At 41.8% G+C, this 25,835-nt stretch overlaps 1 protein-coding gene across 1 annotated transcript; it reads right to left on the bottom strand.

Moving 5' to 3' along the window:
* Nucleotides 1-4,683: 4,683 nt before the first annotated feature.
* Nucleotides 4,684-11,111, bottom strand: IL26 (interleukin 26). The gene is made up of 5 exons (XM_041120452.1): nt 10,941-11,111; nt 10,512-10,568; nt 8,990-9,121; nt 4,856-4,921; nt 4,684-4,770 (listed from the first exon to the last, which is right to left on the bottom strand). Exons 1-5 carry the CDS (start codon nt 11,109-11,111, stop codon nt 4,684-4,686), a joined length of 513 nt encoding a protein of 170 aa, XP_040976386.1.
* Between the last annotated feature and the right edge of the window lie 14,724 nt (nt 11,112-25,835).

The raw sequence follows: 25,835 nt of genomic DNA, 5'->3' as shown, positions 1-25,835 counted from the left end.
GGTTGATTAGTAACTAGACAAATCGCTTAAATCTAGATGGAATCTGTGAAAATTAGTTATCGGATTCATTTAAGTCCCTTTCAAAGTTCATCTCTTTCTTTGTGTGTCACCTACATATCTCTGCATCCCTTTGAAAAACGGGCGGCAATGCTCATTTTGTGAAATTATTTTTAGCCATGGAGCTCATATCCACCTTTGCACCTCAGCACAGCAGAAAAGACAAATAATCCACATGCAATCATTGTAGACTGCTTCTGGAGTTTTCTTTTTCAACTCTGAACATCCATGAGGGGAGAAAAAGAAAAAACAAAACCAAAAAATCCCACTGACTGGATGTGGTAGTTCAGCAAAATTTCCACAAGAAAAATCTTCAGCGACTTGAATCATCTGAAAACATTGCCCATGCATTCTGCCAATTAGAAGTGGAAGTTTTTGTGTTTGCAGGTGTCACCGGCTCTCTTCTGCACCCGAGAAGCAGCAGTCGTTCCTGCTCCCACAGCCATGGGGTTCCCTGTGCTGAGCGCCCAGATCCCGGCTACTGCTCCCTGCCAGCGGCGAGGGCTGGACAGTGACGTCCGATGAAGGCTGGCTAGGCCATGCCCACGGTCAGTTTTCTATTCCATACACCAGATTTTGGACAAAAACCATTAAAACAGAAAGCAAACCTAAATCTCACAAACAAATGGATGAGCTGTGTGAATAAATTAATGAAAACGGACACCACAATAAATGAAAATTAAATTACGTGCTTGAAAAAGACCACAACATTAAATGTACCACCTTTGCTACTGTCCCTCTAATTAACCATTTTTGTTTTAATTGAAAAAAATGCATTTTGAGTTGCAACCCCTTTGTATTAGTTAGACATTCGCCCTGACAGTGCAAGCTGTTGTTGAATATTGACTCCTCAGGACGGTGGGACTTCAGTGCAGTTGTTCGTCTGTGGGGCGAACGTTTGAAATGACGGAGTTACGCTCTTAGGAGTGAGCGAGTGAACGTACCCTCAGCCAGCTGCACCTCCCCTTCCTCGGGTCCCCCGCTGCCCAGCTCACCCTGGAACGAGCATCGCACCCCGGGAAACCTTCAGGCTCCTGCTCCAGCCTCGTGTGGCCAGGATGGGTCCTGGGCTGTTGGGCGGTGGGGTCCTGTGCCTGCCCTGGTCTGTCTCTGCAGCCTCCTGTTAATTAAAGCACTGGGCCAGCTTTCCCTGCTTCTTCTCCCTGAATGTGCTATTTTGGCAACAACAGGCTTCGTGAAATCTAAACGAGAGAGTTAGGACTGCATTTCGGTCTCGTTAGCCTACTAGGTGTCATCTTACTGTGTAAGGAGAGCATTCCAAAACAGCAAAAAAAAAGGAAATTCAGTAAGATCTAAAGTGCCAAGATCTAAAGTTCAGAGCCAGGAATGCTGTGTTCAGACTGGTTTTTAACATAGTTTGCTCAAATAAAATACAGTTGCCTGGTAAGCTACTGCAACAAAATCTGGTGTGTCATATACTGCAACTCCCTCTAGTAATAAAATAACAAATAATGAAATAATATAACATAACACTACTAATAAAATAGAGGATTAAACGCGTGTCTCATTGCTAAACATGCAAGGCATTCAGCTGGAGCTGGTATTCCTCTAGAATAAGGGGCATAAGGCAGCTTTCCTCGCCTTGCCTGTGCCTGTTATATATTACTGCATATATGTTCTGGATTGGCAGGTCCCTGTCAAATTTAAAATCACCATGTAGGATGGCACATTAGGTTTGCTGTCTCCCCGGGTAAGAAAGTATATGCATAAGAACGTTTTTTGTCAGGTATATCTATTATCCTTCACAAGGAACAGGTTTAAATTTATAGTGCCAAGGTATTAAGAACAATTTTAGCAGATTATATATTCCTCAGTGTTTGGGTCCTTTTATGGGGTTTTCTGTTGTTGGGGTTTTTTTGAGAATTATTTACTGACTAGCTTTTACAGGACAGTTTGCAACTGAATTTATCTTACAAAATATTCTCACTCTTTTCTTGTACTCCTACCATGGTCACCTGGGCAATCTATTCCCAAGTTCTGTCCTTTCATGTACATGGCTGAGGAAGCTGGAGATCAAAGACAATGTGAAAATGCTACAGGTCAAAAAAATACGAACTCTGCTTTGAGGAGCTTTCAGTCATCATCTGACTAGTTACGTGAGAGGTAACATTGGTTTATTCATGTATCATATTTCCTTTTGTCTGCATAACTGATTTCCCATCTTCAGAAGAGTAACAAGAAATAGAATTTACCCGAGAATTGTCCATGGCAGACTGTTGGATTTTTTCCTCCTTTTAGAGTTCTTTGAGTCAGCCCTTCTTTTTACCAAACCGGTGGGATATACATAATCAGGTGAAATCATGGTAATGGAAGAAAATGCTCAGCAAACAGAAACTACCACATATGAACATTTTTTTTATATGTGTTAGACTAAAACGTCTCCAGTGTTTATCCTAATCCATTAACAGGTGTGCCTAGCCAGCTTCTCTGAACTGGCATGTTTAATATGTGATGACTAAAGTCAACACAGGGACATCAAGAGGCCCCTGCAAAAGATGCATACTGGTGCCATGGCACTGACTGCTGAACCCCGGAATATACTGAGCACACAAAGTGCACGCTGTTATTGCGGTCCCGGCACCTTGGTCAGTCAGTGGAATTTCCCAAGAGATCCACCATTGTACTTTAACAGAAAAATGTCCCATTTTTCAGCCTGTAACTAATAGAATTCCTTGATGTTAATTGCTAGAATACGAAGCTAGAAAGTTAATGGTATGACAGGTCATTGCTTGTGCTGAAAGGCTCATGTCTTTATTCCACCGTTCTTCATATTAAACGTAAGTATAAAGAAATTGCCTTGTGTTCTCATTGAAGATCAGCCTTTGCATCTGTCTGCGATCATTTGTTATATAAACCACAAATGCTTAAAACTAGTCTACTGTCATCAGAAGCTGCTGTCTCTGAGATTTGCTGAATGCTTTGGCAGGTTCCCAAAATGATGGCATCCTTCTTTTTTTTTAATGAAGTAGAGGCGCTAATGAGTAACTTGCACATTGCAATTTAACATTGCCTTTCTTTGGCTTTTGCCACAAGTGGCCAGTGCTAACGCAGTGTGTTGCAAAGCTATGGAAAAAGCTGGTAAAGCCAGCCAGCCACGCTCCAGGTCTCTGGGGCATCAGAAAGGACAAGTCACACACAGTTTGCGGGCAGGGAGAGGTGAGGTGGGGTTGTAAGGAAGTGCTGGAGTATGGTCTAGCACGTAGCTCTGATCCCAACAGAAGCGGGTCATGAGCTGGATTCACTCATAGCTTCATGCTTTCTCCCCTCCGGGATGCTGGGCAGTGATTTGCAAGTTTAAAGACGAGATGATGCTCTTCTCCCTCCTCAACCCTCACCATCCACAAACAACTCACCTGGATGAAGATCAACAGCCCACTAGCAGCAGTGGTGGCCCGTTCATGAGTTCAGGAGTGGGAATAGGCTGGGCTCCCTCCTACTGCTCTAGCTACCACCTGTGCGGGGACCCCAGAGAGTTTCTGCACGATCCCTGAAGGAACAAAAATGAAGAAGCGCTGCCCATAGCCTGTTCAGAGAGCGTATGTTGTTGGACCCTGGAATCCAAAGATCACCTGTCAGAGACCAACCACCACCCCTGGGCTCCAGAAGGCCACAATGCAGAGGAGGAACTGGCTCAGGCTCTTTGGTGTCAGCACACCGATGTATTCGATGCCCCTGACATACTAGCACTATGAGATCTGAAATTTTGCAGAATTTCACCCCCGTGGAAGTGCAAACATACAGGTTGGGAATACTTTTATCACCTAGATAGTTTCTTCTGGTAAATCTTTAAAAATGTGAGAAAGCTAGAATGCCATCTTCATTCTGTACCATATGAAAGATATTTTGGAAACCACTACCATCATTTGAGTAATAACTTCCCATAAATGTCTCTCAAACCATTTTGCAATCCTAGTCCAAAGGCAATCCATTTACTGTGTTTTCTGCGTTGTGTGATCTCATGTAGAGCATATGGCATCTGAAGGTCATGCATGAGTCATAGACGAAAGTTTTGACATTAATTGGAGTGTGTTTATTAGGGAACAATTATTACTTTAAATTAATAACAATGATAAGCAGTATATAATTAATTTTCTTATTTATGTGTAGAATGGCTTGTGTATACTGTTATACAGCTATAACCAAAAAAAAAAGTTTAGCTTAGGGGAGGGATTTTCAAAAGTGGTCCTCGTTGCTTTGAATTGTAATCACAGGGGGTGGTACAAGGCATAGCTAGATCGTGCCCACAGCACATGGGACATCATTGTGTCTGATCCGCACGGTAGCAGATTTCAAGTTACGCCCGTGCAATGTGCCCGGGGTCTGCCGGTGAGGCAGCTGGCAGGACAAGAAATACATCAGTGTGCCGCAACTGCTCCGGAGGCTGCTCTCGTACCGCAGGACAGGAGTAGCTGCTATGCCAAGCCAACCATGAAAGCTCTTGAAAAATCCCTCTTTCTGCCACTGTATTACAGAGGCTCTCCTTCAGTGGGACGGAGTTACTGCCAGGCCCATTGTATGTCCGGCTCTCGGTTGATTTTCAGGCCTTTTGGGTAAGGATCTGTTCTTAGCACAGAAGCGGCGTGTTGTCTGTCACTTCCTCGCTCTTCATACGATGGTTTGTATGTAAGCTTGAATCCAAGGAAGGAGAATATCCAGCTCATGGATGGCCTTGTAGATTCCCTTCTCTCCAAGCTGTCGAGAAGATAAAGACGTTAGAAAAGAAACCACCCACAGACCTTGAACAGGGCAGCTGGGAGCCAATGCGTCCTGCTCTTACCTTAAGAAATGTTTTCTTTAATTTTTTGACTGCAGAAGTTAACCTTTTGGATGGAGCACACGGAAGCTGAAAGGATGAGAAGAAACCAAAAGAGCTAGTTGCAGCAAAGATGCTGATGTAAAGACGTAGTGGCAAGGAAGAGTCCAGCCCACAGTGTGGCACCACAGGACTACTGGTAAAGCCTGTGAACTCAGCATCGCTTCAATATCCTCTGTTACTACAAATGTGTTATTTTACCTGTGTGCTCCCTAGCAAGTTGAGTTCACAGCACAAAAAATTGTAACTTGAATGCCACTAAGTCTTCTTATTAAACACTTTCTATTTATCTCGGGGATCTTTACATCAGCTGCAGTTACAGCTTTTGTACAGCTCATCCTAGCTCTGAGATTCAAAGCCCTTTGAATCTGAACCTTCAGAGAAGGCGACGCTAAGGGCCAAAGACCTTTGCAAAGTACAGAGGGCATTTTCACACTTTTCTGCAAACCCTTCAAACACGCTTATAAAGCTAATTTATGCTTCCCCCTATTTTCCTGCCCATTGCTCCAGCATCTGTCTAATTACAGGCTAATCCTGAACCCTTTTGTCAAGCTAAGTCTTCCATTAAGATCACTGGGAGCTTTGCCAGCAAGACCCTACCCAGCTCCCAGGCATCCCACCCAAATCGGTCAACAATGTCTTACTTGCAAGTTCTGGCATCCCTCTGCCCCCGCTGTGATACCAGAGGCACAGGACTGTGTTACCACTGCAAGATTTGAGTTGGAAGCTGGTTTTAGGAAGGAAAGAGTTGTTCAGTTCATCCTACAGGACCCAAAGGCTGCACCCCGGGTTTAACCCAGCCAGGGCACAGCTGACAGCATCAGTGGGTCGATGCTCCATCCCAGAGGGATGCCAGGAGTGGGAACACTGGGGGAGACCCATGTCCCCCCACACACACCAATGACCCCCGGGGTGCCCCATCGGGCTCAGCCCTGTCTTCACCACCCGGCTCTGATGGACCAAAACTGGTCCAGCTGATTTTTTTGGAGCTGCCTGGTTGAGCATACTGAGCAACGCGGCTTGCTGACTCCCCAGCTCTTCAGGCTTTCCAAGGGGAAAAGTCATTCTTTCAGGGAAAAAAATGGAAAAATCTGATGTTTTCCAATCTACAAACAAGGACAACATGTTTGAAAAGGGAAAAGGCAAAGGTCCTCAACTCATATGAAAAGACATGATTCCGCTGAAATGGATGGTTAGTCCTTCTTTCTACCTCACACAGAGTACTTCAAAAAGGAGCACAAACATTTTCAAGTTACCGTTTGTGCTTCTTAAACTCACCTCGCAGGATGAAAGTGTAAATAAAAGCAACTCTAATTTGCAAACCTTTAAAAATCTTCTAACTAGGGCAGTTCTTTCTGACTTGGGGCTTTTTTTTTTTTTTTTTAAGGTCAGCTTGTACAATGCAGATTTCCACAGAAATCATTTGGTAGCAGAACTGACCTTAAATGACTATGCTGGCTTGAGTGGTGATACACATTGCAAACTCTGTTCTTCCTGCATAAAGAGCAAGTAAACAAATGAGCAAGCAAGTAAGCTTGCTCATTGCAAGCGATGCTGCAGTCTCTGCTCGAGGTCTATGAGCTCTGCCTACAGTGATAGAGCAAGGATTAAAAATCCTGCCGTGAATGTGTTGCCTTTCTGCACTCCACTCAAGTACAAGAAAAAACTTCCATAATCTGCTACTGATGTAGGAACATAAGTCTGACCTCCGAAACAACTTCATACGGTTCTCAGCGATGTTGCCGACTAGGGCACATGAGCAAGTAAATAGGTCAGTGGTGCTGCAGGTGGATGTTCCCAGTATCCTAGGAAAAATGTTTGTTCCCTTTACCATGCAGTCATACTCTAAACAAAAGAACCTGATTTCACTGCAGAAAAGGGATTTAGAGATTTTAGAACCTACATATTTTTGAAAAACAGGACTCGGGCTCCTGAATCATTGGAAAATATTAATGTTTTCTTATTTGGACAAAGCCAAGAAGTAGCAGGGTGGGAATCATAATAATAATATAGTACAAAGTCTTTGGAAGTGGTTTGGAGACAAATATTGTTCAGATTTTTAAATAGCATGCATGCCTCTAGCTGGCTGGATTAGAGCCTGAGTTTATGAAAGAATATACGGTGGGTATATATATGAAGGTATCACTGTTTGCCTCAATTGTATAAAGAACTTTATCCCTGAAAGGTAACAAATTCATTAGATAAGTAAGTTGCCATGGTAGAAATCCCTTCTGATAAACATCTTATAACTCAACTAGATAATACAAATTGAAGAGCTTATGTAGATGGATGAGTGAGTTTTCTAATTTATTGGGGAATAATATGGTGGAGAAATCCCAAATTTGGTATTAGCAAAGGACCCATCACTTTCATTCAGTTCACAATTTCTATTATTCTTTCACATGGTTTTGTATTGTTGGCTTTGAATTAATACAAATACTTTAAAATATATTAGTTTCCAGGAATGAGGTAGTTTTCTACTACCACAGGAAGTCTTTTCTCTCCTATCAGTATCTTTTAAGATCCAGAAACATAAATTGTTATGTTTAGACTTGTGTTGGGTAAAACGCTGGCACTAATTATGGCACTAAGAAGGTAGGAGCTTTGAGAAATCTGCAGCTCTTTGTCTCCATACAGCACAGAAGCAAATGTATAACTAAGTTATATAGCACGCTCCAGTCACTGATGGTATTTTAGAATAACTGATACTCTGAATTCAGTCACAGTTGACAATCCGAACTCCTCAGTGTGTACTGGCACTTGTATAGAGTGTAACTGCTTTTTGAGACAAGAATGAAATCTCTGTATATTATAGCATACAATATCTGGAATTTTGACAGACACAGATAACCACAGCAGTGTGTTGAATGCTGTGAATAATGACTGCAAATTGCAACTGTTTAGCATGGATTTAAATGCAGAACCTGAAAGCTGGTGGAGTTTTCTCCCATTGAGATTTGAATCTTTTTACATTATACAAATATTCCAGTTGTGTTTTGAGCTATAACTCTGCAAAGACATCTCTGAAGCTGCTTATTTTTGCATCGCAAATATTTGCACACATGTAGAACCAACGTCCTTTTCTTTCATGCTACCATACAATTCAGGTTAGACAAAGTTTTAATTCATTAACATTTCATTGACTTCTCATCCTGCCCTTGCTTTTTAAAATCACTATAGACATTTGCCTAGATATCCATAGCCATATTTCACCCTAAGTCACGCTCCACTTTTTGGGACACTGTGACTTGTGAGGACTGCAGGTTTAGGGGAGGAAAAAAAATAGCCATAGGACATAAAGTTTTAAAGCACACCCTGTTGTTACTCATCTACCCTTAAAAATAAGACAAGTAGAGAAATGACCCGCAAGTGACAGTGTCGTCTTAGCATCATAGTATGTTAGCATGCATATTTGCATGGGCAAAAGTGTGCTTTATCTGCTGTCCTGTTGTCATTTACAGAGTGGGATGATGACACGGTGTTGGTAAAAGTGCCTCTTCCCTGGGACACCTGGATCCACTCTAGGGACATTTTGCCAGTGGGCAGCATCACTCCCTGACAACCTGCTCCAGCTGCGGGCATTGCCGACACATGGAAACTGCCCCAATGTGCTTCATAATTGCAGTCCCTGCTTACTCATGAGACACCACCAGCTCTTTCAAAATTCATTACGGAGGAGTGGAGATGACATGTGAGTAAAGATTACACACGTCCAGTGGGTATGCTGCTGAAGAAGGGAAGTATACCCAGTGTTACACCGCAGAAACTTGAGAAGCCGCATTTCTCCCTGCGATTACCCCATCTCTTTGCAGCTTTGGTGCTGAGAAAGCAGCACGAGGCAACACCATCAGCAGGGAAGTGGCTTCTCTCCACGGTATCTCCACCACCTTGCCCGCTCCCCGCAAGCTCACTCTGGGAGGAAATGAGCGGTGTTAAAGTTCCCCAGCCCCAGCGGGGAAGCCCTCGGGAAGTTGGGTCCTCTGTGATGTGGGGCACACCATGGCTCTGAATCACCCCTCTCTGCTGAAAAAATGAGATAGAACTTTCCCTAGCCTTTCAGCCGGACACAGTTAGTTTGGGTCTCAGGAATATACTCACACAGGCGTTCATGTTCGCTTGCAGGACCTGGAAGGCACTAGTAATGTACAACTTGTCACTTCCTACTCCAAGATGACTGAAAACATTTTTCACGTAAAAGGAGAGGAGCTGATCTCGAACACTGCAGTTTGTCTGAAAACAAAACAGGTAAAGAGTTGCGAAATGAAAACCTTGCAAGTCAACTTTGGCCTAAAACTTCAGCCTCATGAAAATTCGTGTGTTTAGAAAGTGTACAATCAATAAAAACATTTTCATTAATTTTAGTATCCCATTGGATTTCTTCCTTTCTTTTTAAACAGCTCAATGTACCCCTATGGATTCTGAAGGAAAGGCAGGAGGATGCTGTGCTGGCAGCCAGAGGAGTATTAGTAAGACTAACCATGAACAGAAGTGACAGCAACAAATCTATTTTACACACAAAGAATAAATGGAAGATAAACTGGGGAGTTAAGTCAGACCATCTTGGCCAAATTGTAGGAGTCATTACGGGTGTCATTGTTCCATTCCTCCTCGTCGGTGTCCCATACCATTCGAGATGCTGTAGGGTATCCCACCCATCCCCACCTGCTGCTCCAGAAGAGACCAGTCATCCTATACAGCCTGTGTCATGTCTGCCTGGCCTGTGGGATCTCTTGGATACCCAAAGGTATCGCAAATGGCTATATGCCTATTTTTAGGCAATGGAACCAAGTATCAGGTGTGAAATTCCCACCAACCTGCAGCTGCAGATTAAGCCACCCAGATGCAGGTGTCCATGTGTAGGTCCCACAGGCAAGCGAGGAGCCTTCACTCCCACGGTAATCAATGAGATCCAGGGGAGCTGAAAGGCCAGTAGGTCTCTACTTCAGGATAAACTGACTCAGTTGGCCCTGCTGACTAGATCTCTGCATTAAGGAAGCTAAAATATCTCACACACTTGTAGTTACTTACAAAGAGGCACCCCAAGTTTACTGTTTCACTCCCATGCTGAATCGCACTGGAGGACCCTGATCACCCTCTTCCAGTGCACCTGTGGAGGTCAAAGCCCAGAGCAGCTCCTTGGGTGTCCCGGCTGCCCTGCAGCATCCCTGGGCTATCCTCGGTACCGCACAATCTCAGCAGAAGGTGCCTCAGCGGCCGGGAGGGTGGCGGTGGCCCTGGTCCTCCTGTGAATGGGCTGGTGCCTGAAAGTATTGCTGGGGGGGATTGCACCCTCTCCCAAGTCCCCTGGCAGAGCACCACTACAACTGCCTAGAGAGAAGTGCCTACAGCCAGGCTTTCCAAATCCACCTCTTTCTCCCCGTTCCACACTCAACTCTCCCCTCATCCCAGGGGAATATCCCTTTCTATGGGGCAGAGATAACACTCTTCCTCTAAGCAGAGGACTTCATTAAATGCATGGCTTTCATAAATAGAATGTCCTTCCCAATTAAACACAAATGATTTTTGTCAGCTGTCATTCCTTTTGATCACGCATTCTTATCTCTATTGACCAAAGGAAAATCAAAGTAAGAAAATGGAAAACCAGTAGTATAAATCTTACCATAAAAAGCATTTTTGTTGTCTTTTTAAGCAGTCTTGTGTTCTTGATGAGATCCTTCTGTAAAATACAATGTGCTAGTATTAATTAAGCAGAGGAAGGGAGACAGAGTTTTAAGTCTGGTTTGTACAATACTTAGGAGTAATAATAATCACGATCATCTTATTCAGATGTAGGACGAGGACTCAGCAAATCTGTCTTCCAATCCCAGCCTAGCTGCAAACTTCTTCCATGGCAAACTCCTTGGCAAACTCATCCCACCGCTCTATGCATCTTCTTTTTTCCCATCTTTACAGGAGTAGCATCATTACCCTCTCTCTCAGGACTGTAGACATCATTCGGCTTATTGAAGTCTTCAGGTCCTCAGTAATGAAGCTGGTAAAGAAACATCTATAAATAAAATAAACTTTCCAACTAGTGGGATCAACTTACAGGAACAGATGATTTTAAACTAGTTGCCTTGATACACAGGTTCTCTGTCACTTGGGAGAGGAGTCCTTTTCGGCAGGTATGCTTTCCCGTAGGTGACTTTTTGCCTTCCACAGTGAAAAGACAAAGCAGAACTAAAAAACGCCCAGATCTGAAAATAGAATATACTTTCATCTTCTCTCCCAAATCTTCGTGCCTCTACAGTCACACCAGCGTTTGTGATACAGCAAGACTGGTTAGATGACAGAGGTTAACCTAATTTTGTTAACCCTCAAAGCAGCTTCTGCACTGAGATGCTCACGTAGATAACCTATTGCTCATGTGCTGGCTGATCAGTATTGTTGCTGTGCTTTTTTAAACATCTTGCTCCACTTTCAACAAATTTGACCACAATCATCTGTGACGTTTTTCTAAACGATATCTCCATATTTACTGGCAGCAGGGTCAAGGTTTCCAGGAAAGAAGAACTTCCCTCTCATGTGAGAAGTCTTCTTTCATTTAAGTGGTGGTCAAGTGAGGAAAAAGTAGTTGAGCTGGTTAGTTTGGTTTCGTAACAAAGTATATCAAATGTGTGAAATTTTTTTTGATTTTTCCACAAAACCTTATGGCAGCACTTTTCTGGAAGGTAATGGCCTGGAAAGAAAAAAATCTTTGCTAATTTACACTAAGAAGCATTAGAAAAATCAGTTACCTATAAGGAAGTTGGACTGCACTGCCTTTAAAACTTCACTGTCCAGCCTTTGAGAAGTGTTTTCTTTCAGGGGTACAGCAGCTGGTAGCAAAGGAATTCGCTGCCTATTTTAATGTCTGTGATTAGTCTTTTGCCAGGGCAGGATTTGCCCCTGTAGAAGCAGCAGGCTATTTAGTGTGAAAAGGAGGGCTGCAGGGAGGGCTCTGCTCAAGGACCGGGGCACGCCTGGCTATCAGGTTGCCTGATGAGCCCACTAAGAGCCATGGGCACTGGGAAATAACGTGCAAGGTCCCAGCATACCCACCATGGATGTGGTAAAAGTAAAACCATAAAGTCAGATGGTCACTCTTCTACAGAGATGCTCAAACAGGGATTGGGCAGTCTATGTCCCTGGCCTGTTTCTGAGACAGCCAAATCGTGAGGGATTCTCGGGTACCCCTCCAGACACGCAAGAAACATTACACCAAGGATAGACTTGGAAATGCTGAAGTGACACCAGCAATGTGAGGCTGTTAAGTCAAGGAAGGATGCAAGTCAAATGTCAAGAATCCTGGGACTGGTGTATGCAAGAAGGGGGGGAAAGCAGTTTTTGGTCCAGCATAGCAATACTTCAGCCTACAGTGGTACCATTTTTGTTGGAAGTAAAAGCAAGCTCTTGAAATGTTCACCCAGGAGAGAGTTTTTTATTCCTTTAATGTTTCAAGAGCAACATAGAAGGGCTTAAACAGATCAGAGAAAATTATTTAAACTACCACTGATACCACCCAAAGGGACCTTGAGTGGCCAGAGCCAGCAGCAGAGCTCTATGTCCCTCTATGGCACCACCAGCGCATCCATGGCAGGGGCGTGAGCTGGCTTTGGAAGGAAGAAGGATGAGATGAGCTGGATAATAAACTCACCCAGCCTTGATCCCACTGGCCATTTACACAAACAAACACGCATGCAGCCTTCAGGCCAAGCTGGATGCACATCCATCTTCAAAGATCCCACCTATAACAGCTCTGGAAAATGCATTTTACCCCAGGACCACCCACACAGCCCAGTAGCTTCACCAGCACTGAAGTGCTGATGGGGTCCAGGGACAAAGAGGACCAACAAGGGGAGGAGAGCTTATACTTTTGGGAAGTGGAGATGATGGAGACCCGAGGCCCTATGTGCATTTTAGTGTGCATTTGAACTGTGGTCTGTACTTAAACTCTCTAAATGCTGCCAGGCTTGCCAGCTGAGCTGCACCAAACTTCAGAGTCCAAGGCATGTGGACAGCAGATTAGCCACTTGCTCCTAGTTTGTTCCTAGAAGAGAGGATCTTGGGCAATAGCAAGAATAGAGTCAGAATGCAAAACTGCCTTGGGTTCCCCAAGGCGTGGTACTCCCTGGTCAACAGTTTTCCTCTAAATGGAATAAATGGGTCATGTCACCAGTCTGTAATGGCTTTTCACAAGAAAATCAATAATTTTCAACACCGCTGAAACTTCTGATGTTGCTGGAAAACCCTTGAGCCCACAAGTTTCATTTTGTCTGTTCTGTGAGCTCCTATCCCCATGCTTAGAGGGCTGTAGCAGTGACACTGTTGCGTTGGGCTCTAGAGACCTCCGCACATGAATCAGCTAACACCTCACTGAATGCGCTAACTTTTCAACTGAGCGGTGTAAAAGGGTAGAAATGGATGCAGATGCATGGTCACCATATTTTAAAATAAATGAATAAATAAAAAGGAAATAGGGCTTTCCTATCTTCCCTGTCACAGAAGGATGGTGGGTACCATTTACTATCCAGTCCTGTAAAATCAGTTACACTTCCACCTTTTTTGATATGCTGACTTAATTGCTAATCAGAGAATAGCCAATATTCTTTAACGTTCTCATCTGTTACTCGTTCAGAACAAAGGTGGTCTTTTCTTTTGGGGTCTCCTGTAACGCTTTGTACACTGGATTTTAGTGCCACTTTGGCACTCAGACATAATTACGGTATAAATAATATAGCATACCGAAGAACCGGTATTTTTCAGTATTTTAAATTTATATGAAGCAGAGGAAGAAATGAATTCAGGGACTCCAGCCCTTTTAGCCATGAAGACAGAAAAGATCTGCAAAGGTTTGTATGGGCAGTGGACCTGATATCCAGAGCCAGTCTGAGGACAACAACAAAACACACCACCAAGCATGTTGACTTCCAGACCTAGGCTAGGAATGACAGGAATTCAAGGAGCTTGCCCCATAGAAAATGGGCTGTCTGCATACAGAAAATTTTAAATGTACAGTATCAGCGAATACTTAAGGAACAATACAATACTGATTACACATGCAAAGTTCATGTGTTACATTAATACAAAATGTGTAAAGTTTATGATCATGAGAATGAAAGAGAAAGAAAATAGCTAAGAAGAATAAGAAAAACTAACAGAGTAGCCAGCTTATTAGAGAAGAAAATCTTGCCTGATTTACCCTGGCTAGGGACTAAGTTTCAAAGAAGGCTCTGTGTGGCCCAAGCTCCACATGAGTGCAGGAGACCACCAGTCTGGAGAAGATAGTTTCTTCACCGTCTTATTGTGAACCATGGAATTGTCTTGATCTATATGAGTTCAGTAGATATTATTAATATTATACCCTCTTGATCTATGTAGAATGAACAGATATATTTACTACTGCTGCAAAGTTCCGTTAGTCTATTTAAGGTAACACTCATATCTACTGGTTGTTTTGCAGCTTAATTGGCTTTCTGATCTCCATCCATAAAAAGCCTCATCTGGTTTCTTAATTCTGAATCTTCTCACCTTTCACGTTTTCTGTTTATTTTATTTCCTGTTAGTATAACTAGAACTAAATTAGTCGTGCACTTCCTATAAATGTTAGTCATATTTGCTTAGCTGCTGCTAATGTTATGCTGTCTCTTAAGACAATTCTCTACTATTTCTTTTTTTCCCTTATCCTGTTTAATTCACTTTGGTCTTCTGAAAAATAATAGGTCTACATGAAGAACTGCAGTATTTGTGCTCAGAAATGTGATTTGATGAGTAACAATGAAGTCTAGTGAGATTTTCCAAAAAATGATGGTGACAATACTGCTGTAGGACATACATAAAAAATTGAGATACCCTAGTGCCTCCATTGAAGAGAAAAGTTTGGAGTGGAGCAACTCCTAGCATCCAAAATGGATTCTGCAATTTTCTGAACATGGTTGTAATGAACATAGGCACATAGGTAAGCACAAAATACCCACCAGTGCTTAAACACTGTTTCTTGTAACTTTCTATTATTATAATAGGAACCTTTGGAGCTGCTATAGATTTTGTACAATTACTGAACAATTATTAGCCAGTTTTTCAGACATGGGTACTTAAATCGCCCATGCAAACTCAGCACATAGGCACCCGACAATTCACTGCCATCAGCTTCAACAGTCATAAAAGGCAGGGGAACAGAATAGCATGAACAGATGGTACTAGCAGCTCCTGCTTGAATATTGTACATACACTGCTCTGGTTAGGAAAAACCCTACATAACTGAAACTGGGACAGTGTCAAGAAGACTAAAAACATTGGATGCCTAGGATTGGATGTCAGTTGGGTGTCTTTCTCATCCCTAAACACAAAATCACTACACTTATTCCCATGACACACCCACACTACATGCTGCCTGTCTGGGTGCACCTCGACTGATTTTGTTGATGAACAACAAAGGCTGAGGTTGGAAGGGATCTCTGGATGTCATCTTGTCCAACCCTTCTGCTCAACCACGGCCACTTAGAGCCAGTTGCCCAGGGCTGTGCCCAGTTGGGTTTTGAATATCTCCAAAAATGGGATCCCACAACCTCTCTGGGCAACCTGTGCCAATGTTTGGTCACCGTCATGGTAAAAAACTGTCTTATTGCGTTCAGATGGAATTTCATGCATTTTAATTTGTGCCTATTGCCTCTTGTCCTGCCACTGGGCACCACTGAGAGGAGCCTGGCTCTCTTCTTTACCCACCCCCCTCTTCCCTCAGGTATTTATACACATTGATAAGATTTCCCTGACCTTTCTCTTCTCCAGGTGGAACAGTCCCAACTCTCGCTGCCTCTCATCAGATGAAAGATGCTCCAGTCCCTTAATTAGCTCTGTGGTCCTCCACCACCAGGGCCACATATCCACCACAACCAGAATTTTTTCACTCTATGCCTTAGACAAACTTCATAAAAATGTTAAGGCATTAAGTAAAGCAGAAATCAGACTCAAACCTAGATGAAAAAGACAAACCAACCAAAAAAAAAACCAAAAAACCCCCAAACCAAACCCAATTACATTTCCTCTGGGCATTTGCATCTCTTTGCACTTTATGAGTAACACCTTTTGAATAAGCCTCAAATGTGAATTGCTATAAAACATACAGTTACTTTGCTCTCATCTTCAAGAAACGACACAGACTGGTTCCAGTGGTGGATCTCCCTGTGCTACTGTCCTGGTTCTGTGTTTCACTTTGGTGACAGATGGCCGACAATTGTCTGTCAAGCTGGTTTTACTTCAGCCATCTGATAGGAAGGTCTCAGCACATTCAGTCTTTTCAGAGACAGATTACAGAGTATATTCAGGGTCCAGTTTGAAATCACCAAGGTACTAAAAGTAAAATTTTGCCTAACAGACAACAGTTTAAGTTTTCAAAGCAGTTGTAATTTTTATGGCCAACAATTAGCTGCTTTGAAAGAATGCTCAGCACTCCCTGAATGTCTCAAGATGCTTTTCAAATGTCTCCAGCTGTGTAATTAAAAATCAGTAATCACTTCATGGCTAGACAAGGATTTGAATTTGACATAAAACCTTTATGCATACAGCCTTTACTAGTCACATTCTTGGAGTCTTGTGTTTGAGAAAAAAAGATTATGAAAGAAAGAGATATGAAAACCTGTTTGAGCATGTTCACATTGTTCCCATCAACCAGTCAAGTGATCTCACTTAACAACAGTGATTCAGTCCCCAAACTCTTTAGAAAACGTTCGTCTGCTATCACCAAACTCACACCAGGAAACCCCTGTACAGCGGTATTACTGCAAGGCGTACGGATGTGCTCGGCAATAACAGACAGCTCAGCTTGCCCACGTAGGCAAGCGGCTATTCCAAACTCTTCATTTTCTCTTACGACATAGAAGACTGTTCAAGAGTCTGTGACCTGCTTTTTCTTGTAATTTCATCATGGCTTTATAAAAAGGTTGTACTAAAATTATGGAAAAAAAAAAAAAAAAAAAGGCAAACTGGATGGAAACCTGGGCCTGGTTCTGGGGTCAGAGGATGCCCACAGCAGCTAGGCGGGTAGAAGTGCGTCGGTTTGCATGGCACCACTCTTATACAGAAAAGCTTCTCTCTCCTTCTACCTTTGTGCACCATTTTCCAGTTTTCTCTCTCCCCCTGATTTTTTTTACCCTTCTTGCTTGCTTCTCTTTTCAAAAGTAATTTTTAAAGGTTTCTCCCCTCTGTTCTCTCAACCCAGGACATCCCTCAGCATCTTGGCAATGCCAATACAGGGTGCCCATATAGCACTATCAGTAATGATGTCAACTGGGAGCTGGGCTAGAAGACTGTGAAGCTGCAGAAACTACAGCCTCCATCCTGGAAATGTTTCCTGGTGTTGGAAAAAAACATTATTTAAGACACGAATTGAGCAGACTGTTCAGAGGTGGCTGTATCCTGTGAGAAACAAATTTTGAAATGTAATTTAAAATAGTAATGAAATAGAATTTCTGGACAATATTCAGAAACTACAATGATAAGTTAGGACGTACAGGGGTGTAAGAAACCTAACCAGATGCTGGTGAACAATACTGGCATTGAATCTTTCGGCTGGCATGGCCATGTTAATGGCATGCAGCAAAACAAACTACATTAAGAAAAATCATTATAGTTGATCTTTACTGGCAAGAATAGTCTTTCATTTAAAAAAGAAAAAAACAAACAAACGAACAAACAAAAAACCAAAACTGTGCAGGAAATGTTTGTTTGCAGTGTATTTCAATAGTCGGACTGCCTGCCGCAGAATGGCTGTGACCTTGATTCTCCAGTGGTAGCACCAGAGGATAAAAGCGAGGGAAGCAACAGTGCAGTAGCCAACAAGATGATGTTCCAGAGCATTTTTCCATTGGAGGTGTCATTCTCCCTCTGGTGAACTTAAACCTATTGGTAATAAAGGTGCTTCCCTCAGCTACGTTTCCCTTGGAAGTAGTCCTCAAGCCCTGAGAAGTCTGTGACCTTCAGTCAGAGATTGGGGCCCTGGTGCCATCTCCCCAGCTTTTGTTCAACAACCCCTTCATGTCTCTGGACTTCTCCGCTTCCCACTGTGTACCTGCCGCCTTTGTGAAGTGGTGCTTTCAATGAATCTCATCAGTAGGGTCATGCTTTGTGGAAAATTTACTTATTTAATTATCAGATATGATCCCATCTGGCACTTTTTTGCTAGAGAAGATATAGGAGTCGAATAATAAATTACCCATGAGAGGTTCATTTAAGAAAAAGAGATTGTATTGTAAAGACTCCTAAAAGTTATAGAAAAATAAAATATCACAAAATATAAGTAGCACTTAGAGAGGAAGAACAGATGCCACATGTCAAAATATGCATTGAGATTTTCACTTCAGATCAGGGAAATTTTGAGAGTGTTTCCAATTAAAACAATGGGGAAACTTTGTGTTACCATCTAAAAGATAGCATTGCTTACTGCAATTAACATAATTAAATCTTATTCAGCAGATGTTAATGGTGATGGTGGTTGTTAGTTCTAGAAATGAAGGAGATAATAATGAAGTTCACGTTTCCTATATTATTTGTAATTTATTTTAGAAACTTAGGAAGAAGTAAAATACTGGTTATATCTACCTTTGGATAGCTTGCTTGTCTGAAGTTTCATTCTTTAGCTTATTTTTAGGCTTTACTCTTCACTTAGTCTGTAGCACAATACATAAAAACATGCACAATGTTTTCAATTATGGAAGAGATATTTTAACTAACACCTTCTTTAAGAACTTCTTAAACAAATCAGAAATATTCCATCTCTTAATACCTGTAGATTTAGTAAAGTTTTTAAGGAATCCTTATGTGCAAAATTACAGTTAGAGACCTGAGCATTGACTTCACAAACTCCCATACATCCGATTAATTTTGTAACTGTGACAAAAGTCTAAATCATCTAATATGCTTGTGGGAGTGAAATGAATTAGAAAGTTGTTGATGTTCTCCATATGAAAATACCTACTTTTCATTTTTTAAAATATAGACCCATGGTTTCCAGTGAACAATGAATGAAAACTTTTTTTTTTTTTTAATTTAGTACCTGTACTGGGCTTTCCAGTTTTTGAGTTTCCAGGAGAAAATCAACACTTATGTAGAAAAGCAGCAAAAGCATTAATTTCTTCACAAAACCCATTTTCTGCCAACTGGGAAAAACAAATTCCAATGCAAAAAGGCTTCCAGTCCTAATCAAAGCTTCAGAGCTACTATGTGATACAAAAAAAGGAAAAAAAATTCCTTTGCAATCATTATTCTGATTATTTGTATTTGTTACAAAAGCAGAAAGAGGTTAAATTTATATCCTTTTGTATGGCCTGGGAAAATCACATGGCAGCCTTGATTTTAATTACTTTTTTCCCATTTCTAATAAAAAATTTCAGTACTTGTACCCATTTGGGAAGAAGCTTCTATCAGTCTCACTGCAAACTTTAGTGGATTTTGATGCAATCCCAGACACCAAATAAGCTCTTCAGGGGTTGTAAAATGTTTCCTCACATTTCCAGGTTTAGATTAGATTATTTGAAAGCAAATTTTTCCACAGGAGAATTCCTTTCCTTGGGAAGGAGCATTTTTCTAGCAGATTTCCCTTCATTCAGCTTAGCAGTTCCATAAAAATCAGAAGATTTGTTGCTCTGATATTCAGCCAACCTGTTTCAAAACTTGCAGGCAAGCCCTGAAAAGTATCCCGAGTCTGAAAAGTTTGACCAAACCTCTGAACTTACTGAGGTTTATTTTTACTAAGCTGTCACTTCTGAAAAACAAACATTTTATTTATCATATACACCTGTAACGACACAGCAAAGATCAGGAGATAATTTATCAATATGCAACCTCTCTCTTGTCTCGGTTCTGATAATGAGGTTACGGCATAAACCTAATCCTCCCAGCCAAAACTTCACACTGCAGCTCTAAGAAATTCTCTGTTTTACTTTTCAGAAGTGTAGAAAAGATGAGTTGCTCCCTTCTTCCTATTTTCAGAGAAACCTCACATGTTCATCTCACCTAAAACACATTCTTTATTATTTATTCATTTCCAATGTCACCGCGTTACCAACATAAACCGAAGTTCATAACTGCAAGTAGTGTAAAAAGTACCGATGGAAAACTGTTAAGAAATGAAAAAGGAAATCAAAATTTACATTCTTACTGCCAAGAGGTTTCCAAAGTAAAACGGCACAGACAAAGCTGCTTGTTTCTGGTTCTTTCTCTTGCCAGTAGCTTGACCCATGAGCAACGTAACACCCTGAAGTCCACACCTGGGATTTGTCACGCCCAACCACGGACCGCTGGAGGTCGGATGTCTGAGCGTGTCCTCATCCCCGGGGCTGATGGAGGGACCGGACCCTCAGAGGACACCTCCCCTCGTCTGCCTAGCATCCTCGCTGCCGACGGAGCGAGAGACGGGCTCTGCGGGGGCCTCTGAGCAGCACCTCGGGCTTTGCTGGCTAGTTTTCTGGCACCAAAGCTAGGGCAGATGACTCATACAAGGGTATTACCAAAACGAGGAAAACCTGTGGTCTTTTACCAATTCGCAGGATCGGAGTCCTGGTCACGGATTTGTTTTGTGTTCCCAGTTGCTGCCCACAAGTCCTTGTCATGTAACAATTGGATCGTTGGCAGATTAAAAATGAGAGCGTGACGTCAAGGTTGAGCAGCTCCCTGTTTTGGAGGCTTCAACCTCACGTGTCAAGTTAAACCAGACATTTCATGTGCAAGTAACTGTCTCACGTTTTCTGAGACACACATGGGTCCCGTCAAACCAAGACGCTTTCCTAAACTTAATGGAACCTCTGTTACATACAGGAGCAATGATCACCGTGTTGAAGTTGACGTGTTAATACCTACAAAATAACCATATTGTTTGCCAAATGCTGTGCTTGACAAACAAGTATTCTCCATTTTTGAGTTACCAGAGTGAAAACGAGCATCAGAGTTGATAATCCCTAAATCTGGGATTATTCACCTAAAACTCAGTTATCCAATATTTTTGGTGATAAAATATGAAAAAAAGGAGTGAGAATCTGAATTTTCTTCTCCTATTCAAGACTGGCAGGAGTCACATTATAAAGGATAACTACTAAAGGAGAAAGGTTGGTCAAACCAGAAATTTTAGAGACATGTTTGATAAGAAGTATTAACCTAAGACAACGCCTGGATAGTTTTAGACCAACAGAAAAAAAAGGTTGCTGCAATGACAAGGAGTGTCTAATCTTTATTTTGGAACCTTTGCTGCCCAAATAAGTGTTAATGCATTGGACTTTCTGGAACAAGCCTTTCATCAGAGCAATCACTTCCATCAACATCTGTGTAGAAAACTTTCATCTTTTCTTTGTAATATAATTAACTTGATATATGTACAAACTACAAGCCTGATTTTACACACTTTGAAGTCAATAGTTTTCTTTCTATCTTCTGTGGAGCAGGACTAGGTACATGATGAGCTAATCCATTGGGGAGCTCTTACATGTCAAGGCTTAATGTAAAAGACAAATCAGAAAATCAATCTTCACGATTGCATAGCTTTTAGACTTTACCACAGATACCTGATTGCCGCATTCCTTTCACAGTTTAATGAACATCATCACCACTCCTTAAATGTGCTGCAGGAGTCAGAAGCCACCCTCTTTGGGAAAACTATAGGACAAAACAAACTTTAAATCAGTGCAATTTTGCAGTTTTTTGAAAACAATATAATTTTGCATTCAGTCATTTGAAACTAGGGCTACAATTTCCATTGAAGAACCTTACTGGTTCTTGCAGAAACAGCCATACAACAGTTTCAAGTCAGCTAGTCAACTACACTTTCTTCAGTCTGTTTTTTCAAAATATTTCAATTCACGTTGCCGTGAGCGAAAGAGAAAATGTTTTTAGTTTAGAAGATTTGCCCTTTCTCTTTATTCAATCCTAGAGAAGAAAAATGGCCTGATCTTGGAAATATTTAATGCTGTGCCTTAGTCTTTCATACTCAAAAAATGTTTACATTTGGGTCTCATGAATTAGTTTGCTGAAGATAAATGGACAGTTCTTCCCAAAATAATTTTTTTTTTCATTTCTCCTTAGAGGAGGAAAGAAGTAGGAATATCTTCTTTTCTAAACCACTCATCAGTGAATTCCAGATTAAATTATAGCAATTTATATCTGTGAATTTGGCCAGGGATTTGGAATGTAAAGGTTAAAAAGAGAGAGTGACTTCCTAGACTTCAGAAGAAATCTTTTCACTTACATAGTTGTTTAACACTTTTGCTAGTGGTGAAATTCATACAGTTCATCTGATAAGGTCTGCAGCTGTGTGTTAACCAAGAAAAAGGTGTTACAAATGGATATGTGTTAAGAAGCATGTGTGGCCCCAGAAATGCCATCAGCCTTAGCATAATTTGTATTTTGTAACTTACCTCACACAAATAAGACTTCCTAACAAATTCTTGAACGGCACAGGATCCTGGTCTGGATCCCCTGAGAGGCTGCATTACTTTCCATCCTAAATATGTTATTTTATGTAACATATCATTTGGTAGTGGTCTGCCAAAAATACCCTGGATCCCACAGAACTATATTGTAGGTTTTGCTTCTTCCCATGGTCATTACCTTCTTCCTGGCAGCATCATTCATAAGCCTGAGATTGACTGTAATGTCTCTGCCAATCCTGCTTCACATTAGCAGGCCAGTTCTACTCCAGATTACATCAATTTTACAAACATCCATTGGGTACTGATGATGGCTGTGACTGAAAAGGTTATCAGGCATTTATTGTCGTTCAATGCAATCCATACCTTCCTCAAAGCAGCTACGTGTTTAGCTAATTGTGCTTTAGAGCACAGGCTGACATAATCACATGCCACTGGTTTACCATCAGGATAGCTTCAGCTCTTTGCATTGCCTGGAATATACTTCCAGCAGCAAATTGGAAATATCAACCCTCTATTATTCTAGGTCACTTAAGGAGTATATATTCAGACATTGAATGGGTAAATCTCACAACTGAGTAACACTCCATGCAATGTATTTAAGAGACATTTCTTAAACTGTCACCAATACTTACTCAGCAGGATGTGGAAACTTCTATTCATGCTTTGGGTTCCTCTCTCTTCACAATATGAAGTTTCAGAGGTAGTTTAAATGTTTTATGATTACCTAAGTAGCAAAAAAAGTGCCTGTTCTGGTCACCTAATGTAAGTGAAGGGGAGGAAGAGCCAACAAAACGCAAATTTGGCAGTAGGTGGTTCTGTCAATTTTTGCTCGGGAAGAGGTCCTCCAGCCTCTACGATGGAGGTGTCCTCGATGAAGGATGTGGAGCGGGTGCCTTCCCTAATGTCGCGAGGTCAAGGACCTCTGGGAATTACAAATAGTCCATGACTTGGAGGCGGGGTGAGGAAAGGAAAATAGGGCAACGGAAATAAGAATTGCGTGAACAACGGAGTTTCTCTTTGGTGACCCAACCGAAAAATTAAACCAAAAAAAATCATTTTGGTGAGCCCAAAGCACTTCTCCAGCTCAAAATGAAACAGCTCATTTTGCTTTCAAATCTCTTTTCAACCTTTGAAAGAAAAAGTACATAACATTCTAAACCAAACTATTTTGAAGCGTAAAACTGAAATATTTTATTTAGAAAACCTCAGAACGAAACATTTCAGCATGATTTTCCTTTTCTGAGCCGTAACTATTGACTGAATTGAAACCCAGCTTGCCTGACTGAAACTACATCTTTATTTTCTTTTGGTCAGTAATTGTTTGTCCCAGACATTTCCCCTGGTTGTAAGGGAAATCTCCTCCAACTTCTACTTCCTTTGTCTGTTCAAAACTGACCGTCACCCACCATCCTTCACACACCCACAAGTCACATGTGCCCTGCAAGAAAACCTATGAAGGAAATTCTGCAAAATTTGTTGTGTGGCATTTCCAGGGCTCCAGCTTGTGAGGTTTCCATGGTAGAGTCTTCCAGCTGGTGGTTTTCAGGGTTGGAGAAATTGATAAATAGTTGACTTTGGTTTTACACTTTTGTGGACAAATGGGTTCTCAGCTGGGTTTAGCCCCAGTGTGGAAAGCCTGAGAGATTGATTTGACATTTCTGGGTAGGGCAGCTCAATGAGGACAATGTGGAAGATGCCTAAAGGAAGTAGAAGAAGGAAATAAGTGAATTATCCATTTGTGAAGAGATTATATCAATGAGGAACAGCATGTGTGGTTCATGGTCTAGTCTCTATTTATAATCAAGGAAGAAAACAGGTACTTTTGGGGCAAAGTCGCATTACTCTGTCCAAAGGCACACTCTTTATAAACCTCTAATGTAGATGAGATGAATGACACCGGGGTAATTCTTATTACCCTCCACTGACTGTAAAGGGAGCCGGGTGTAGCTTGGGGATAGACTGTGTCTGCCAAAGGTCAGTGAGATCAACTCCCCATTTGGTGCTTAACTTCCCTCCCTTTGCTGTCAGCTGTTGCATGTTCGAGTGATAAGGGAAAGGATATTGGCCAACAGCTCTTGACAACATCATTGCTTATCCCACAAGAAAGAAAATAAATATCCTACTGAATATAACAAAAGGTTAAATCACTAACACTGTAACGTGGTACCAAATCCTGGCTGGCTGTCACTGTTGGGTCACTTCTGCCTTGATTGTAAACAGGCATGTAATTCATATGTTGTGGGATGCAAATGAGAGTATGGAGCAAAGTAAGCCATGTTGATTGCTTCTAGTTTGGCAGGTAACAGGCATCCATCACCCGGATGGATCGTATGCCAGTCTAGTATGTGAGTTCCCACAAGAAAGTTATAATTTCAGTTCACATAAACCTTGTTCAAAGTAGGTATGGATGGATGCTTTTATCTCAAAATTGTTTCAGGAGCAACATGGGATAGTTTAATCCCACTTAAATGCCCTCTAACTTCAACAGCCAATGTAAGACATGTTGAGACTAACTATTTTTGGACTAATTTTAATTTCTCTTTGAATTTAGTTGATGAAGCTGCCAAGGTAGATCAAGGTAGATTTCCTGCCAACGTTTTTCCTGTATTAGAGTATCTATTCGTGGGGTGTCTTCTAGGTATCCTTTTAGCAAGCATTTTACATGTATGTCCCTGATACGCTGTGTTTATAAAACTTCACCCTCCTCATCTGCACTGCCACCCCGAGTCCTTTATTTGAGGACATTCGTGGTGATTTTTTTTTTCCCAGATGTGGACAGGATGCCTCTTGCCCTGATGAATAAATGGTAAAGCCTTGTTCAAGAAGTTTTCACCAGTTGCTGACAATCTGCTCTTACATATTTCCTCTGGCCTTCTCACTATTTGGATGCTTTTCACGTCTTTAACCTTGGTCCAGCCACCAATGTCCCTGGCTGCACTAGAGCAACTCCTCTGTCTTTGCCTAAAGGACATGGCTGAAGGACATGACAATGATGGATTAAACTGCTCTTCAGTGACCTGGGGTTTTTCTGTCTAGGAGCTTGTGTCGAAAGTAGGCACCAAGCACTTCTCTTCTGAAGTACTCTCAAATCCCTGATGCTGTAGAGCATCGTTTGTGCTCTGCGTGCCTATGGGGCAGTGAAAATGCAGTGCTCTGAGTTTTCAGTAGCAACTGCTGCCTGGCTGTTTGTCTCCATCTCATCTGATCTGGGGAGGGGGACAGTTTGGGACTTTTCACCAGCAGCTATTCAAGATGGGATCTTGTCTATAGGCATACTGAGGCAGAATCAATGAACCAAACCAATGACTCTCAGCAGTGATGTTATTTTTCCCACCACCCCCCACAAGAAAAGCTGACCCACATGCTCCCCTCTAAGCCCTGGCCTGTGATAAGTTGAAATTGCAGCCTTATGGTGAAGAAGCCTGTCCCCAAACCAAGATTCCATCCTTTCTGGATAGAAGAATACAGCCACTGGCCCAGCAGCCCCACAGGCACAGTATGTGTCATCTCCCTTATGTTTGAGTAAAAGAGGCAAGCTCTGTAAATGGCAA

The sequence above is a fragment of the Aquila chrysaetos genome, chromosome 26 (assembly GCF_900496995.4).
Source record: "Aquila chrysaetos chrysaetos chromosome 26, bAquChr1.4, whole genome shotgun sequence".
Lineage (NCBI taxonomy): Eukaryota > Metazoa > Chordata > Aves > Accipitriformes > Accipitridae > Aquila > Aquila chrysaetos.
The sequence above is the reverse complement of the archived record's forward strand: the minus strand, read 5'-3'. Positions and strand labels throughout refer to the sequence as shown.

Bases quoted from the DNA above. Each gene is read 5' to 3' on its own strand.
- IL26 (XM_041120452.1), bottom strand. From the start codon at position 11,111: ATGAAAGTATATTCTATTTTCAGATCTGGGCGTTTTTTAGTTCTGCTT. The intron at 10,569-10,940 runs GTAAGTTGATCC...TGTATTTTACAG, and splicing joins GTTTAAAATCATCTGTTCCT to AAGGATCTCATCAAGAACAC. The intron at 4,922-8,989 runs GTGAGTATATTC...TCATCCTTTCAG, and splicing joins AAGCGAACATGAACGCCTGT to CTTCCGTGTGCTCCATCCAA.